This window comes from Python bivittatus, unplaced genomic scaffold (assembly GCF_059951505.1).
Source record: "Python bivittatus isolate LINGU-HERP-01145 unplaced genomic scaffold, Pbiv_v1 ctg000570_np1212, whole genome shotgun sequence".
In the NCBI taxonomy this organism is placed as follows: Eukaryota; Metazoa; Chordata; class Lepidosauria; order Squamata; family Pythonidae; genus Python; species Python bivittatus.
Genome location: NW_028277097.1, coordinates 515,035 through 528,441, shown reverse-complemented (window position 1 = coordinate 528,441; position 13,407 = coordinate 515,035). Strand labels below are relative to the sequence as shown.

At 39.3% G+C, this 13,407-nt stretch overlaps 2 protein-coding genes across 20 annotated transcripts in view; one reads left to right on the top strand and one right to left on the bottom strand.

Annotated features, from left to right (window-relative positions):
• The window catches only part of ERCC8 (ERCC excision repair 8, CSA ubiquitin ligase complex subunit), a 73,871-nt gene extending 62,486 nt beyond the window's left edge, over window positions 1-11,385 (bottom strand). For all 18 annotated transcript variants that reach the window (XR_015798286.1, XR_015798287.1, XR_015798284.1 and 15 more), the window contains exons 1-3: window positions 11,244-11,385; window positions 4,478-4,573; window positions 3,200-3,301 (exon numbers count right to left, since the gene is read on the bottom strand). Coding sequence is in view for 5 of the 18 variants with exons in the window: in XM_088152855.1 (XP_088008981.1) it covers window positions 3,200-3,301; window positions 4,478-4,573; window positions 11,244-11,320 (275 nt within the window). In the remaining 13 variants the exon portion in view is untranslated. The remainder of the gene's footprint in view (window positions 1-3,199; window positions 3,302-4,477; window positions 4,574-11,243) is intronic.
• Window positions 11,386-11,731: 346 nt separating this feature from the next.
• Window positions 11,732-13,407, top strand: part of NDUFAF2 (NADH:ubiquinone oxidoreductase complex assembly factor 2) — a 70,884-nt gene continuing 69,208 nt past the window's right edge. The window contains exon 1 of one of the 2 annotated variants that reach the window (XM_088152971.1): window positions 11,732-11,962. In XM_088152971.1, the coding sequence (XP_088009097.1) occupies window positions 11,836-11,962 (127 nt within the window). In that variant the 5' untranslated portion in view covers window positions 11,732-11,835. The remainder of the gene's footprint in view (window positions 11,963-13,407) is intronic. The other variant, XM_088152970.1, reaches the window with a different exon arrangement.

The window sequence follows — 13,407 nt, the reverse complement described above, 5'->3', positions numbered from 1 at the left end:
GGTCACTGGAAATGCTGAACCCTTCACTATTAATTTCAAACAGGAAAGAAAGTCTAAAGTAGTTCAGATAGCATACTAACTGTAGTTCTACCTTGGTTTAATGTAGAAGAGCAGAACTTAAGCTGGTTCTGCCACCTACTGGATAAGCTTTTAATCACACAATTAAAAAAAATAATACAAAAGCCTTCCACAGAAGATCTGCAAGAAGGCCATCTCTCTTAACTAGCAGTTTTCAATCTGTTTCATCTCATGGCACACATCTCATAGGCAGGACTTCTGGTTCATGAAACCATAAGTCCTGTGATGTCACAGGAGAAATGGAGGCAATATGCCCCTGGTATCACAGAGGTGGGATTCTGGCTGATGCAGCACACCTGCAAACCTTTCATGGGACACCAATGTGCTTTGGCACAGTGGTTAAAAACCAAACTTTAAATGAAAGCGCACAAAATTAGGAGCCAGGGAGATGTGGTTATGAAAATCTTAGCCATCGTCCCTACAGTCTCCCCAAACTGTATTTTTAAAAGGAGAGAAGAGGAAAATAATTCAGTGCATGACTGAAATATAGGACTGTGAAACAATATTGTTTTGAAACATTTTGGGCAGGAAATAAACACACAATTTTCTAGTAAAATAGTCTGTCTCAGTTCTATGGAAGTGTTAAGACTTCAAAACACTTCTAAAATACTTAAAACAACCTATTTCACATTTGGAACTATAATTTAGCACTAAAAATTGGGAAATTCACAAAATTTCATTGATAAAACAAGTCAAAAGGAAATGTTTTGTATACCCCATAGGAAAGTAGCAATATTAAATATTTTTCAATTTAAATTCAATCTTTTTGGCAATCATACAAATGCTAAGTTTAACCTAGACCAAACGCTAACTGTTAAAGCTTGCGTTTTCAAAAGTGTGTATATTTCCTATGTAATCTGTTGGCAAAAGGAGAACAGCAAACAAATTCACCCCTACTTTTCCACATAGCATATTTACGTATTTCTTTTCGAAGAAAAGTAGAGCCTTCTTTTTGAGTCAAGTCTTCAAAGTAGCTTAGAAACAACTGACATAAAACAATAAAAGATTGGAAGAAATAAATAAAACAGAGTGGGACATTTAAGTATATCTAAGAAGCAGTTTGGGTACCATATCAAAAGCTATGTTTACTGTGATGATCAGGGCAAACTTGGAAACAACAGACCAATGAAGAGGAGACCAAAGTTAATTGCTTCTACTATTTTTGATGCAAGGATATATTCTAAATGTATTAAAAGAAACATATATACTGTTTACTTTACTTGATCTCTGTGGATTACAAAAATAAAAAATATATGCAATCCTAAAAAAATAGAACATACACTGTAAAAGCCTGGAGAGGGGGGTTGGCGAGATTCTAGGATGGCCTCCTCACCACTCCCAGAATCTAGTGCCCTTCATATGGCTTGGCTTATGATGATGATGTGTCATCAAGCTGGTGTCAACTTTCAGCAACCACACAGATGTTCTCCATGACGATCTGTCCTTCAGGTCTTCCAGTGGTGCATCTTTCACTATTGTAATCGAACCCATTCACCTTGCTGCTGGTCTTCCTCTTCTTCTCTTTCCTTCCACCTTTCCCAGCATTAGAGTCTTCTCTAGAGAGCTAGGTCTTCGCATAACGTGTCCAAAGTAGGACAATCTGAACCTGGCCATTCGTGCCTTGAGTGAGATTGGCTTATAAATACCATCAGTTATTTGTCAGACTTATTTTCATTGCTTCATTCAGGAGCTCATTTCATTAGTATTCCCGCCTTCCATGTTTTCTCACAACATCCCATGTGAATTAGGTTGGCTAGAGAGGGATTGGCTCATCCAAAGTCACCTGATAAGCTTCTGTGGCTAAGACTAGTCTAGACTTTGGTGTCCCAGATACCAGTCCAACACCTTAATTAATGCACCACACTTGCTCTCATCTTCACAATGCTGGGGTTGATGGCAGTTGTAGACCAAAGCACCATGAGGGCATCAGTTAGAGAAGACTGCCCTACATGTATATTAATTGCCCCAAGAGAAAGAGAAGATGCTGCAGGCAGGTAAAACAAGTATAATAAACTTTCCCCCCTGCTTTTTAAATTTATTCTCCAGTGAGAATTTTATTTCTCTTAAGGTTTGTTCTGCCATTTATTCTATATTATTTCTGTATTTCCACCTCAAAATGGCAGGAAACTATACTCTTGATCTGGTGGCCTATACATCTGAATAAATAATTTTAAAAATTGTAATGGTGACACATGACAAATATTTCATGGTTTAATGTTTCCTATTATAATAATCACTTCTTTATTTTTAAAAAATCTTTTATATATTTGTATTGCCTTGCTTTGTCAACGTGCCTCCACTTTATATAACTAATTTTCTGTTTACCTATTGTGACTTAAATCAGTCTTGCAAATTAATGGCAACTACAAATAGCTTCAGTTTATTTCCCTAAATGTTTAAGTAGAGACAAAGAAATAAAATTGAAATCTGTGAATTTCAATACCAACGTCTCTATAATTCCCAAACTAGAAGACTTTTAAATTTTCTCTTCATGAAGAAGAAATCACAATGGCCTGAAGAAACCACAGTTCCATTATGGTCACTTCTTTGATGCCATTAAAGTATGGGAAACCAATGGTCACTTAGCTAACATGATTAATGATCAGGATGACGAGAGACAGCTTTCAGAACCATCCATAGAGAAAAAATTTGCCATAGACATGAATTCTAGACTGCAGTTTACCAATACTATTGATGGATATCCCATTACTGGAGGAAGGATGTAGGTCACTGGCATAACACGCACCTTGTATGTCAACAATCTGAAGTTCAATCGTTGACACCTTTAGGTGGGACTAGGGAAAAAGGAAATTTGAACAGGTACTGGCAGTCTGTGTAGACACTTTGAGCTAAAAAAACAAATGGTCTGTTAAACAATCCCCTATGGCAACTAACCTCTTCCTGTTCCTAAAGGACACCTGAAGATTAATCTTGCAGGCCATGGAACAAGATCATACTATTAGAAATACGTGCTAATTATGCTAAAGCACAAGCTATGCTAACAATAGTTTCTTAAATAATGTTTCATTTATTTTGTTGACAAAATATGAGTTAGCAGTGAACTATAAATATGTAACATAGGTAACATATTCATAAAAATTTATTTTGTAAGTATACATACCTTCTCACGGAACAAATTGCTTTACAGGTATAGCAAGGCTTTCTGCTAAAGTTCTCAAGGTCATACAATACAATAGCACCATCTGAACCACCTGATAACATACTGTAAGAAAACAAATTATAAACCAAATCAAATATTATAGGCTTTGCTCCCCCTACCAAATATGTCATTTTCTCTTTTAAAAATAGTTGAAAATTAAATTAGTTTCATCTTTTAAAAAGAACACTAGAGTATATTCTAGAACATTTTCAGTGTGTTAAACTTGAAATTGATTTATATATTTGACTTCTTTTAGCATGCCATGCCATTTTAAGTACTATGTCAATCCTTCCCCCCAGTCAAAAATATTTAGACTGAAATATCTGAGTAACGCTTTGATAATAAAGCGTCCTTGATGTAGTTTTAAAGTCGTACTAAAGCAAAACAGTTTTCTTAGACATTATTTTTATAGGCATTTTTGCAAATATTTTAAGGCGCAACAGCACAATTCTTCACACTAATCATGTTCACATGACATGCTAAGACAGTGAACCTGGAAAAGAAAGTGTGGGTATACCACATCCCTGCCCACAACCACTCCACCCCAATCCTATGCAGACCTTTATCCTAGCTTCAGGTTTACCTAAGGCTTGATATGCTGTCCAAGTATGGAGTAGCAATTATTTCCAGTTTGTTAACCCATGTGTCTCCCTGGTTTGGAACTGGCTTGGTCAATGCTTATTTTGTTATCTGCCCAGATTCCATTTTCACTAGCCAGGCAACAAAACTAAAATAACCCACAACTTGTTTTATATTGGTCCCTCTAGGTTGTGGCACACAGAAGCCATAGGTCAATTATATAATAAATATTAAATAAGCTGCCAACATCTATAGGCTAATATGAGAATGCTTAAGAAAGGTACCCAAGGCTGTTTGAGAGGGCCATGGAGAAGCAAGAGGAAGCCAGTTGGCTTGATTATGGGATTAATCAAAAGCAACTCTGGACATACATACATACATATATATGTTTTTTAGGATAGTTATTTGAAAATCGTTAATTATATTTTCAAAACTTGCCAATTTGGCTGGAATTTTTTCATTATGTTGCAAGTAAATTTTCTGAAATTTCATGGATTTGTGAAATTTCAGAAAATGTTTCTATGGAAAAAAATACACATGCACACAAAACCCCCCCACTTTTTTTGCCCAAATTATGATTGAATTTTAAAATGCAAATATTTTCACATAAGTTCAGTAAAATACATTTCACAACAAAGCATAATAAAATAATATACATACTATCGATGTTCAACAGGTTCAATATCCAAGGTATTAATGCCACTTCCATGAATCCTTTCAACATCTTTGTTTTTGTTTAACTCCAAGCTCAATACCCTTTAAAAAAAAGTTAAGCTATTATAAACAAAATAAAAAAATTATTACACAATTTCTAGTTATTGAAATACTGTTAGACTCGTTAATCCGTTACATTTGCCATTTACAGTATCTTCTGTAGTCAATTTCAGAACTTCGAAAACTGACATACTGCATGTCAGTAGAGTGAGTCATTTATATCTATATTACGCAGTCATATAAGCAGATAGGCAAATAACACCTCAAACCAAGCAAATAAAACAATAAATATTTAAGTTATGTATTATATTTCTATCAAGTAACATTTCAATTTTTTAAAATGAATTACTTCCCTGTTTCTATCCTATGTACGCTTTATGAATTATAAATAAAAAAGTGAATCACTGATTTAAAAAACCCTATTGATTTGGCAAAAGTAGAATTTTTTAAATTTAAAATATTTCTTACCGTATTTTTCCAACTATAAGACGATACTTTTTTCTAAAATCCTTACCCTAAAAACTGAAGGGCGTCTTATTCAAGGAAGTCAGCTGAGAATCGCGCAGTTGCAAAACTGCCCATACTTTGTCTCTGCAGAGAGGCTTCCTCCTATTGCTAGCCTCCAATCACGAGTGAAATAGCTTGTCTCCCAAACAGACTTCCTCCAATCACGAGCCTGATGTAACTGACGTCAGCTGATGCTGAACAAACCAATTAGAGGAAGGCTGATTGCAGAGACAAGCTATCTGCAGTTTCACTCGTGCTTGAATGTAATCAGTTAAGCAAAAGAGCCTGGAAATAGAGCTGCAGAGAGACGGTTTGGACCTCCTCCCACCGAGTGTATCAGGTAAATCTTAACTAATTACTAAATAAAAATGTGTTCTGCACTATCTTTAAAATATTGATTTTTTAATTTTGGGCTGGAAAAATGGGGGTCGTCTTGTACATGGGGTGGTCTTATTGTCGGAAAAATACGGTATGTTACAAATTTGGTGAAAAAACAGATTTAAGATGCTTTAGAAGGACTCATGATGATCACTGAGAATTTTAGAATCGCATACCCCTTTTCCTATAAAAGGATTCTATCCTTATAATTTTAGTCAACAAAGAATTCATCTACATTTCACCTTTTTACACTGTACCAGGTAGTACGTAACACCGATTATTCAATTCTATCAATGAAATACAATAAACTCTTGCTCCAGAAGCAAGATTAGAACTAATGGGTAGAAAATAATGGGGCATATATTTCAGCTAAACAATAGGAGAAAAAAACCATAAAATCTATCAGTGCAACTGAGTGCCTTGGATATGGTGAACCAAACTTTGCTGGAATTATTAAGATAGATGTTGGATGCGCTCCTCTTAGAAATGGTGTAGTCTCATTTTACAAGGCAAATTCTGAATTGCACAGACATTAAACATCCATTCTATAACTCCATAAATGTCAGGATTGCATATTACAGTGTGTATGTTGATACCCATTTCAAATATAACTTCCCATATTACTACGTTCATTCCTCAAATAAAGTTGATATAATTGTAAAATATAACCTGGCTTTTATTTATTTTTTGTCCTTGTTATTTCCTATTATGTTTGGATTTGTTGTTCAGTCGTTAAGTCGTGTCCGACTCTTCGTGACCCCATGAACCATATCGCGCTAGGCCTTCCTGTCCTTCACTGCCTCCCTGAGTTTGTTCAGTTTCATGGTCATTGCTTCAGTGATGCTATCTAACCATCTCATCCTCTGCCGTCCTCTTCTCCTTTTGCCTTCAATCTTTTCCAGCATCAGGGTCTTTTCCAAAGAGTCCTCTCTTCGCATTAGGTGACCAAAGTATCTGAGCTTGAGCTTCATTATCAGTCCTTCCAATGAGCAATCAGGGCTGATTTCCTTTAAGATTGACTGGTTTGACCTCCTAGCAGTCCAGGGGACTCTTAAGAGTCTTCTCCAGCACCACAGTTCAAAGGCATCAATTCTTCGGCGCTCAGCCTTCTTTATGGTCCAGCTCTCACAGCCATACATTACTACTGGAAAAACCATAGCTTTGACTATGTGGATCTTTGTCGGCAAGGTGACGTCTCTGCTAGGTTTGCCATAGCTTTCCTCCCAAGGAGCAAGCGTCTTTTAATTTCATGGCTGCAGTCTCCGTCTGCGGTCATCTTGGAGCCCAAATAAATGAAGTCTGTTACTGCTTCCATTTCTACCCCTTCTGTTTGCCAGGAATTGAAGGGTCCAGATGCCATGATCTTAGGTTTTTTAATGTTGAGTTTCAAGCCAGCTTTCGCACTCTCCTCTTTCACCCTCATCAAGAGGCTCTTTAGTTCTTCTTCACTTTCTGTCATTAGGGTGCTATCATCTGCAAATCTGAGGTTATTGATGATTCTCCCTGCAATCTTAATTCTGGCTTGTGATTCTTCCAGCCTGGCATTTCTCATGATGTACTCTGCATATAGGTTAAATAAGCAGGGTGACAGTATACAGCCTTGTCGTACACCTTTCCCTATTTTGAACCAATCGGTTGTTCCGTGACTGGTTCTAACTGTTGCTTCTTGGCCCGCATACAGATTTCCCAGGAGACAGGTAAGATGGTCTGGTACCCCCATCTCTTTAAGAATTTGCCACAGTTTGTTGTGATCCACACAATCAAAGGCTTTTGCATAGTCAATGAAGCAGAAGTAGATGTTTTTCTGGAACTCTCGTGCTTTCTCCATGATACAGCGAATGTTGGCAATTTGATCTCTAGTTCCTCTGCCTCTTTGAAACCCAGCTTGTACATCCGGTAGTTCTCGGTTCACGTACTGCTGAAGCCTAGCTTGTAGGATTTTGAGCATAACCTTGCTAGCATGTGAAATGAGTGCAATTTTGCGATATTTTGAGCATTCTTTGGCATTGCCCTTCTTTGGAATTGGAACGTAAACTGACCTTTTCCAATCCCGTGGCCACTGTTGCGTTTTCCAAACTTGCTGGCATATTGAGTGCAGCACTTTAACAGCATCATCTTTTAGTATTTTAAATAACTCACCTGGAATACTGTCATCTCCACTAGCTTTGTTGTTAGCAATGCTTCCTAAGGCCCACTTGACTTCACTCTCTAGGATGTCTGGCTCAAGGTCAGTGACCACACCAGCATGGACATCAGGGACATTAAGATCTTTCTTGTATAGGTCTTCTGTGTATTCTTGCCACCTCTTCTTAATCTCTTCTGCTTCTGTTAGGTCCCTGCCTTTTTTGTCCTTTATCATGCCCATCTTTGCACTAAACGTTCCTTTCATATCTCCAATTTTCTTGTAGAGATCTCTAGTCTTCCCCATTCTATTGTTTTCCTCGATTTCTTTGCATTGTTCATTTAAGAAGGCCTTCTTATCTCTCCTTGCTATTCTCTGGAAATCTGCATTCAGTTGCTTATATATTTCCCTTTCACCCTTGCTTTTCACATTCCTTCTTTCCACAGCTATTTGTAATGCCTCATCAGACAGCCATTTTGCTTTCTTGCATTTCTTTTTTCTTGGGATGGTTTTAGTTGCTGCCTCCTGTACAATGTTACAGACCTCCATCCATAGTTCTTCAGGCACTCTGTCTACCAAATCTAATCCTCTAAATCTATTCATCACCTTCACTGTGTACTCACAAGGAATATGATCTAAGTCATACCTGAGTGGTCTAGTGGTTTTCCCTACATTCTTCAATTTAAGCCTAAATTTTGCAGTAAGAAGCTCATGATCTGAGCCACAGTCAGCTCCTGGTCTTGTTTTTGCTGTCTGTATAGAGCTTCTCCATCTTTGACTGCAAAGTATGTAATCAATCTGGTTTCAGTATTGACCATCTGGTGATGTCCATGTGTAGAGTCGTCTCTTGTGTTGCTGGAAAAGAGTGTTTGCTATGACTAGCTTGTTCTCTTGACAGAATTCTGTTAGCCTTTGCCCTGCTTCATTTTGTGCTCCAAGGCCAAACTTGCCTGTTATTCTGATTACTCCTTGACTTCCTACTTTAGCATTCCAATCCCCTATGATGAAAAGGACATCTTTTTTTGGTGCTAGTTCTAGAAGGTTTTGTAGGTCTTCATAGAAGCGGTCAACTTCAGCTTCTTCGGCATCACTGGTTGGGGCATAGACTTGGATTACTGTGATGTTGAATGGTTTGCCTTGGATACGCGCTGAGATCATTCTGTCGTTTTTGAGGTTGTACCCCATTACTGCCTTTCCCACTCTCTTATTGACTATGAGTGCAACTCCATTTCTTCTAAGGGTTTCTTGGCCACAGTAGTAGATATAATGGTCACCTGAATTAAATTCACCCATTCCCGTCCATTTCAATTTGCTGATTCCCAAGATGTCGACGTTCAATCTTGTCATCTCATGTTTGACCACATCCAGCTTGCCTTGGTTCATAGATCTTACATTCCAGGTATCTATACAATATTGTTCTTTACAGCATCGGACCTTCTTTTCGCTTCCAGATACATCCACAGCTGAACGTCCTTTTGGCTTTGGCCCAGCCGCTTCACTCTTTCTGGAGCTACTTGGAAATGCCCTCCGCTCTTCCCCAGTAGCATATTGGACACCTTCCGACCTGAGGGGCTCATCTTCCGGTGTCATATCTTTTAGCCTTTTGACATTGTCCATGGGGTTTTCTTGGCAAGGATACTGGAGTGGGTTGCCATTTCCTTCTCCAGTGGACCACATTTTGTCAGAACTCTCTGTCATGACCTGTCCGTCTTGGGTGGCCCTGCACGGTATAGCTCATGGCTTCACTGAGTTACGCAAGCCCCTTTGCCACGACAAGGCAGTGATCCATGAAGGGGATGTTTGGATCACAACGATTAAAATAATAACCAGTATTTAAATGTTTAACTCATTGAAAATTAAACACATTAACTTGTATAACATGCTATTTCTTCTTTCAATACAGATAGTGAAGATATTGAGCAATGTTCTATTTTTGGCAATTTCCTTAGAACAGCTACAAATTACATGAAAGAGGTCAATGCTAGAACTTCTAAGGACCTCTGGGCTGACATTCCTTACTACCTATTCTTATTTTCCTTGTATTTACTTCCAGTGCAGAATGACCTTGAAGAAAACTGTTGTTAGCTTCAGTATTTTCAACTTATTAGCACATCAAAACTTGAAAATGTACGTAATACGTTATATTAGCTGTTCTTGAGTTTATAGCATACCTTATTTAGAAATTAATTCTCAGTAACTACAATGGCAATTTCTTTCAAGGTAAATTGCAATCCCAGATCCACTTGCTAACTGTGGTCACTCAATGACCCACTAAGAAAGACAGACTTCCTTCTGAATGAATTACGAACATATTGTGTTTCTATTTCTATGAGTTGTACCATCAAATTGTAGCTTAGTTTTTATTCACCACATAATCTTTTGTTTGATAAACTAAATATATTAGTATTGTTTCATCCATACTCAAAGCTTAGAGCAATATTATCGAGACTTTTAATTTACCAAATAACCCTGGAGGGAAGGTTGTGATGACACAGATGGTTGTCTCCCAAACATTCGGAAACTACATACATGTACTTAATGAATGGAGGAAACATAACGGTATCTCTATTTTAACATTTCAGAATAAGGCTGCATAAGTTGTATAAACACACATTCATAGGTCTCCTTATGTACCGTTCCCCATCCAAATGCCATTCTTGAATCTGAAGCTCGACTGATGCAATTAGGGGCATCAGTCCCTAATTGCAGGATAATATAAACCTTATTCTAAAACAAAGCAGCCATTATGTTGAACACACATAAAAAGGAAGTCGAACTATGCTTAAAATTCCCCCTGAAATAGAGCTGAGAAATTGTCTAGTTACAGGCTAAATATATGCACAACCAAGGGTGCTCGAACAAGAAGGATGCATTCATACGGACGGAGCTTCCTTGCATATTCTATATATAGAATTCTTTCACATGCTAGGAATAGGACTAGAAAGGGCATTTCTGCTCCCCTCTACACAGTGAGTCTAACACGTGATCAGTCTTGCTTGCTCATTTGTATACCTGCAGGGAGGGTTAGTCAATGCCATTTCCCTTTCCACAATCCTCTCCCACATGGCACCTTCCAGACCTATTAGCAAGACAGTATTATTGTTGTTATCAAGACCCATTAGCAAAGAGAGTCAGTTTGGTGTAGTGGTTAAAGGCACTAGGCCAGAAATGGTGAGACTATGAGTTTTAGTCCTGCCTTAGGCACGAAGCCGGCTGGGTGACCTTGGCCAGTCCCTCTTTCTCAGCCCTAGGAAGCAGGCAGTGGCAAGCCACTTGCGAAATCTTCCCAAGAAAACTGCAGGGACTCGTCCAGGTAGTTACCTGGAGTTAACACTAACTTGAAGGCATACGTATATGCGCATACATGTTTTTATTCTAATAATCACTTTTTATAACGCCTGTTTTTATTCACTTATTTTAATTGCTGCCCGCCGCCCAGAGTCGCTTTGTGTGAGATGGGCGGCTATATAAATGTGCTGTATGTATGTATGTATGTATGTATGTATAAATAAAATACACAGAGAAAGGCATGCTAACAAGAGAGAACGAGACTTGAAGCATCAAAGGCAGATCCTGAAGAAAGCGGGGGGAGGGAGCCCCAAATCCGCAGCCACGGGCATCTACCCTGAGTTACCCCACGAACCCGGGCCCGAGGCGTTTATTCTGAAGCGGAGCCCCTAACGCAGCCTGGCCAGGCGGACTTACCTCCTCGTAGCCTCAGCCCGTCGGAGCCTCAGCGGGTCATCTACACCTGCCTGACGAGCGGAAAGAAAACCCAGCATAGCGGAAAGGACTAACTCGCGACTGCGACGCCACCATACCGCGAAACCTCCTCACGCCCATTGGCTCAAAGCGTGGCTCTCTTAGCCAATAGGAAGGCTTGGTATTGAAGCGTCATCGTCAGAAACGGACCGGCTCCGAATACGTCAGCGTCGAAAGCGGAAGGTTCATGAGTACATAGAGAAACAGCCTTAGAAGAGGTATGAAAGAGCACTCCTAACCTAAATTAGAAATATTGCCCAGCTCCTAAAATTCTAAGTATCCTACACGAATGCTATCAACATATCAAATCCATTCCGCTTTTTCAAAACTGGGGTTTTAACTTAGAATATTTTCTTTTAAAATGCACGTGGTGTTCTGTCTTCAATTTTAGTATCTCTAAGAAACAGAACGGATGTGAGGTAGGCGTGACTTCCGGCGAAAGGAGGGCGAGGAGTTGTTTTAGCGTCTGGAGGGCGACGTTTGCGCCGGTCCTGCGCGGGCGCGCGAGCGTGCTTTGCGGCGCCCTTCGTCTGGGATGAGCGGCGTCTGGAGGGTTCTGCGCTTGGTGAAGCAGCGCTTTATTGGGCCAGGGAGCGAGTATGTGGGCATTGACCACTTCGGAAACAAGTATTACCGGATCCCGCCGCACAAAACCTGGGCAGGTGAGGCGAGATGGCTCCACTTTGCCGCTAGTTTCGTCCAAACTGGGGTTTCCTTAATCGTGGTTTGCAAACTAAACCACCATTGGCTGGCACCCCACAGCTGGCTAAACCGTAAACTATGGTTTGTGAACTACAACAGCTATACCCGATACATGCTAAGCTAAAATGAATTAAACAACCATGAACCTGAGCAGCAGCCAGATTAAGAGTGACATAAGTATAAGTCAGCTCTTAAAATGTCTGCATACTTCGCCAGTGCCTTGGCCAGTTTTCTCCCAACACTGATTTTTCCGTCTGACAGTTGGAAGTAGCTACAGAGCCCACCTCCCCTGCTAGTTTTGTGGTCCACCCTCTGGACACAGAGGCGTTGGGATTAAGTTGTTAAAGAAGACTCAAGGATGGGATCGTGCAATTTGAACAAATGTGATTTGCACATTTCTGTCAGCTGCACCATAGGCTGCATAAAGCAAGTGCCTCTTTCTCTTTCCTTCCCGATGCTTGTATTTGCCTAGTGATAGAAACAATGAGAAGGATTTATGGGTATTTAAATTTCAGTACATTTGCACATATAGTTTATATAGAGGACCGGGCTCACATCTGTTGAACCACAAATAGTTGACAATTTTGTCAACTATATTTTAGCCTAGCGTGTTATGGGAACTCAGGCTAATTTAGGTTATAGTTGTGTGCTATGTGAGCCTATATATATGGGTCCATTCAATAAGCCATATTTAATGTCATACATTTGGCGTCAATGTGACAAATGGATTTTGAGAACAGTTCAAGAGCAAATTATGGAGGACAAAAAGTAAACACGTATGCCATCAGAAATGTATTGCTGGTTCTCTAATGTGTGAGTGAAATGTGTAAATTGATCAGAGTTGGGTGGCGTTCCTGATACACGTTACTGTGCAAAAGTTTTAGGCAGGTGTGAAGAAATGCTGTAAAGTAAGAATGCTTTCAAAAATATATATTGTAATGGTTTATGTTTATCAGTTTACAAAATGCAAAGTGAGCGAACAGAAGAGAAATCCAAATCAAATCAATATTTGGTGTGACTACCCTTTGGCTTCAAACCAGCATCAATTCTTACACATGCACACTTTGTACACTTGCACACACTCAGGGATCTTGTAGGATTAGAGTCAGGTGTATGATTAACCAATTATGCCAAGCAGGTGCTAATGATCATCAGTTTCATATGTAGGCTGAAACAGAGTCATTAACTGAAACAAACAGCTGGGTAGGAGGCTTAAAACTGGGTGAGGAACAGCCAAACTCTGCTACTAAGGTGAGGTTTTATAAGACAGTTTCATGTCACAGGTCATACACCATAGCAAGACTGAGCACAGCAATAAGACACAAGGTAGTTATACTGTATCAGCAAGGTCTCTCCCAGGCAAAAATTTCAAAGCAGACTGGAGTTTCAAGACGTGCTGTTCAAG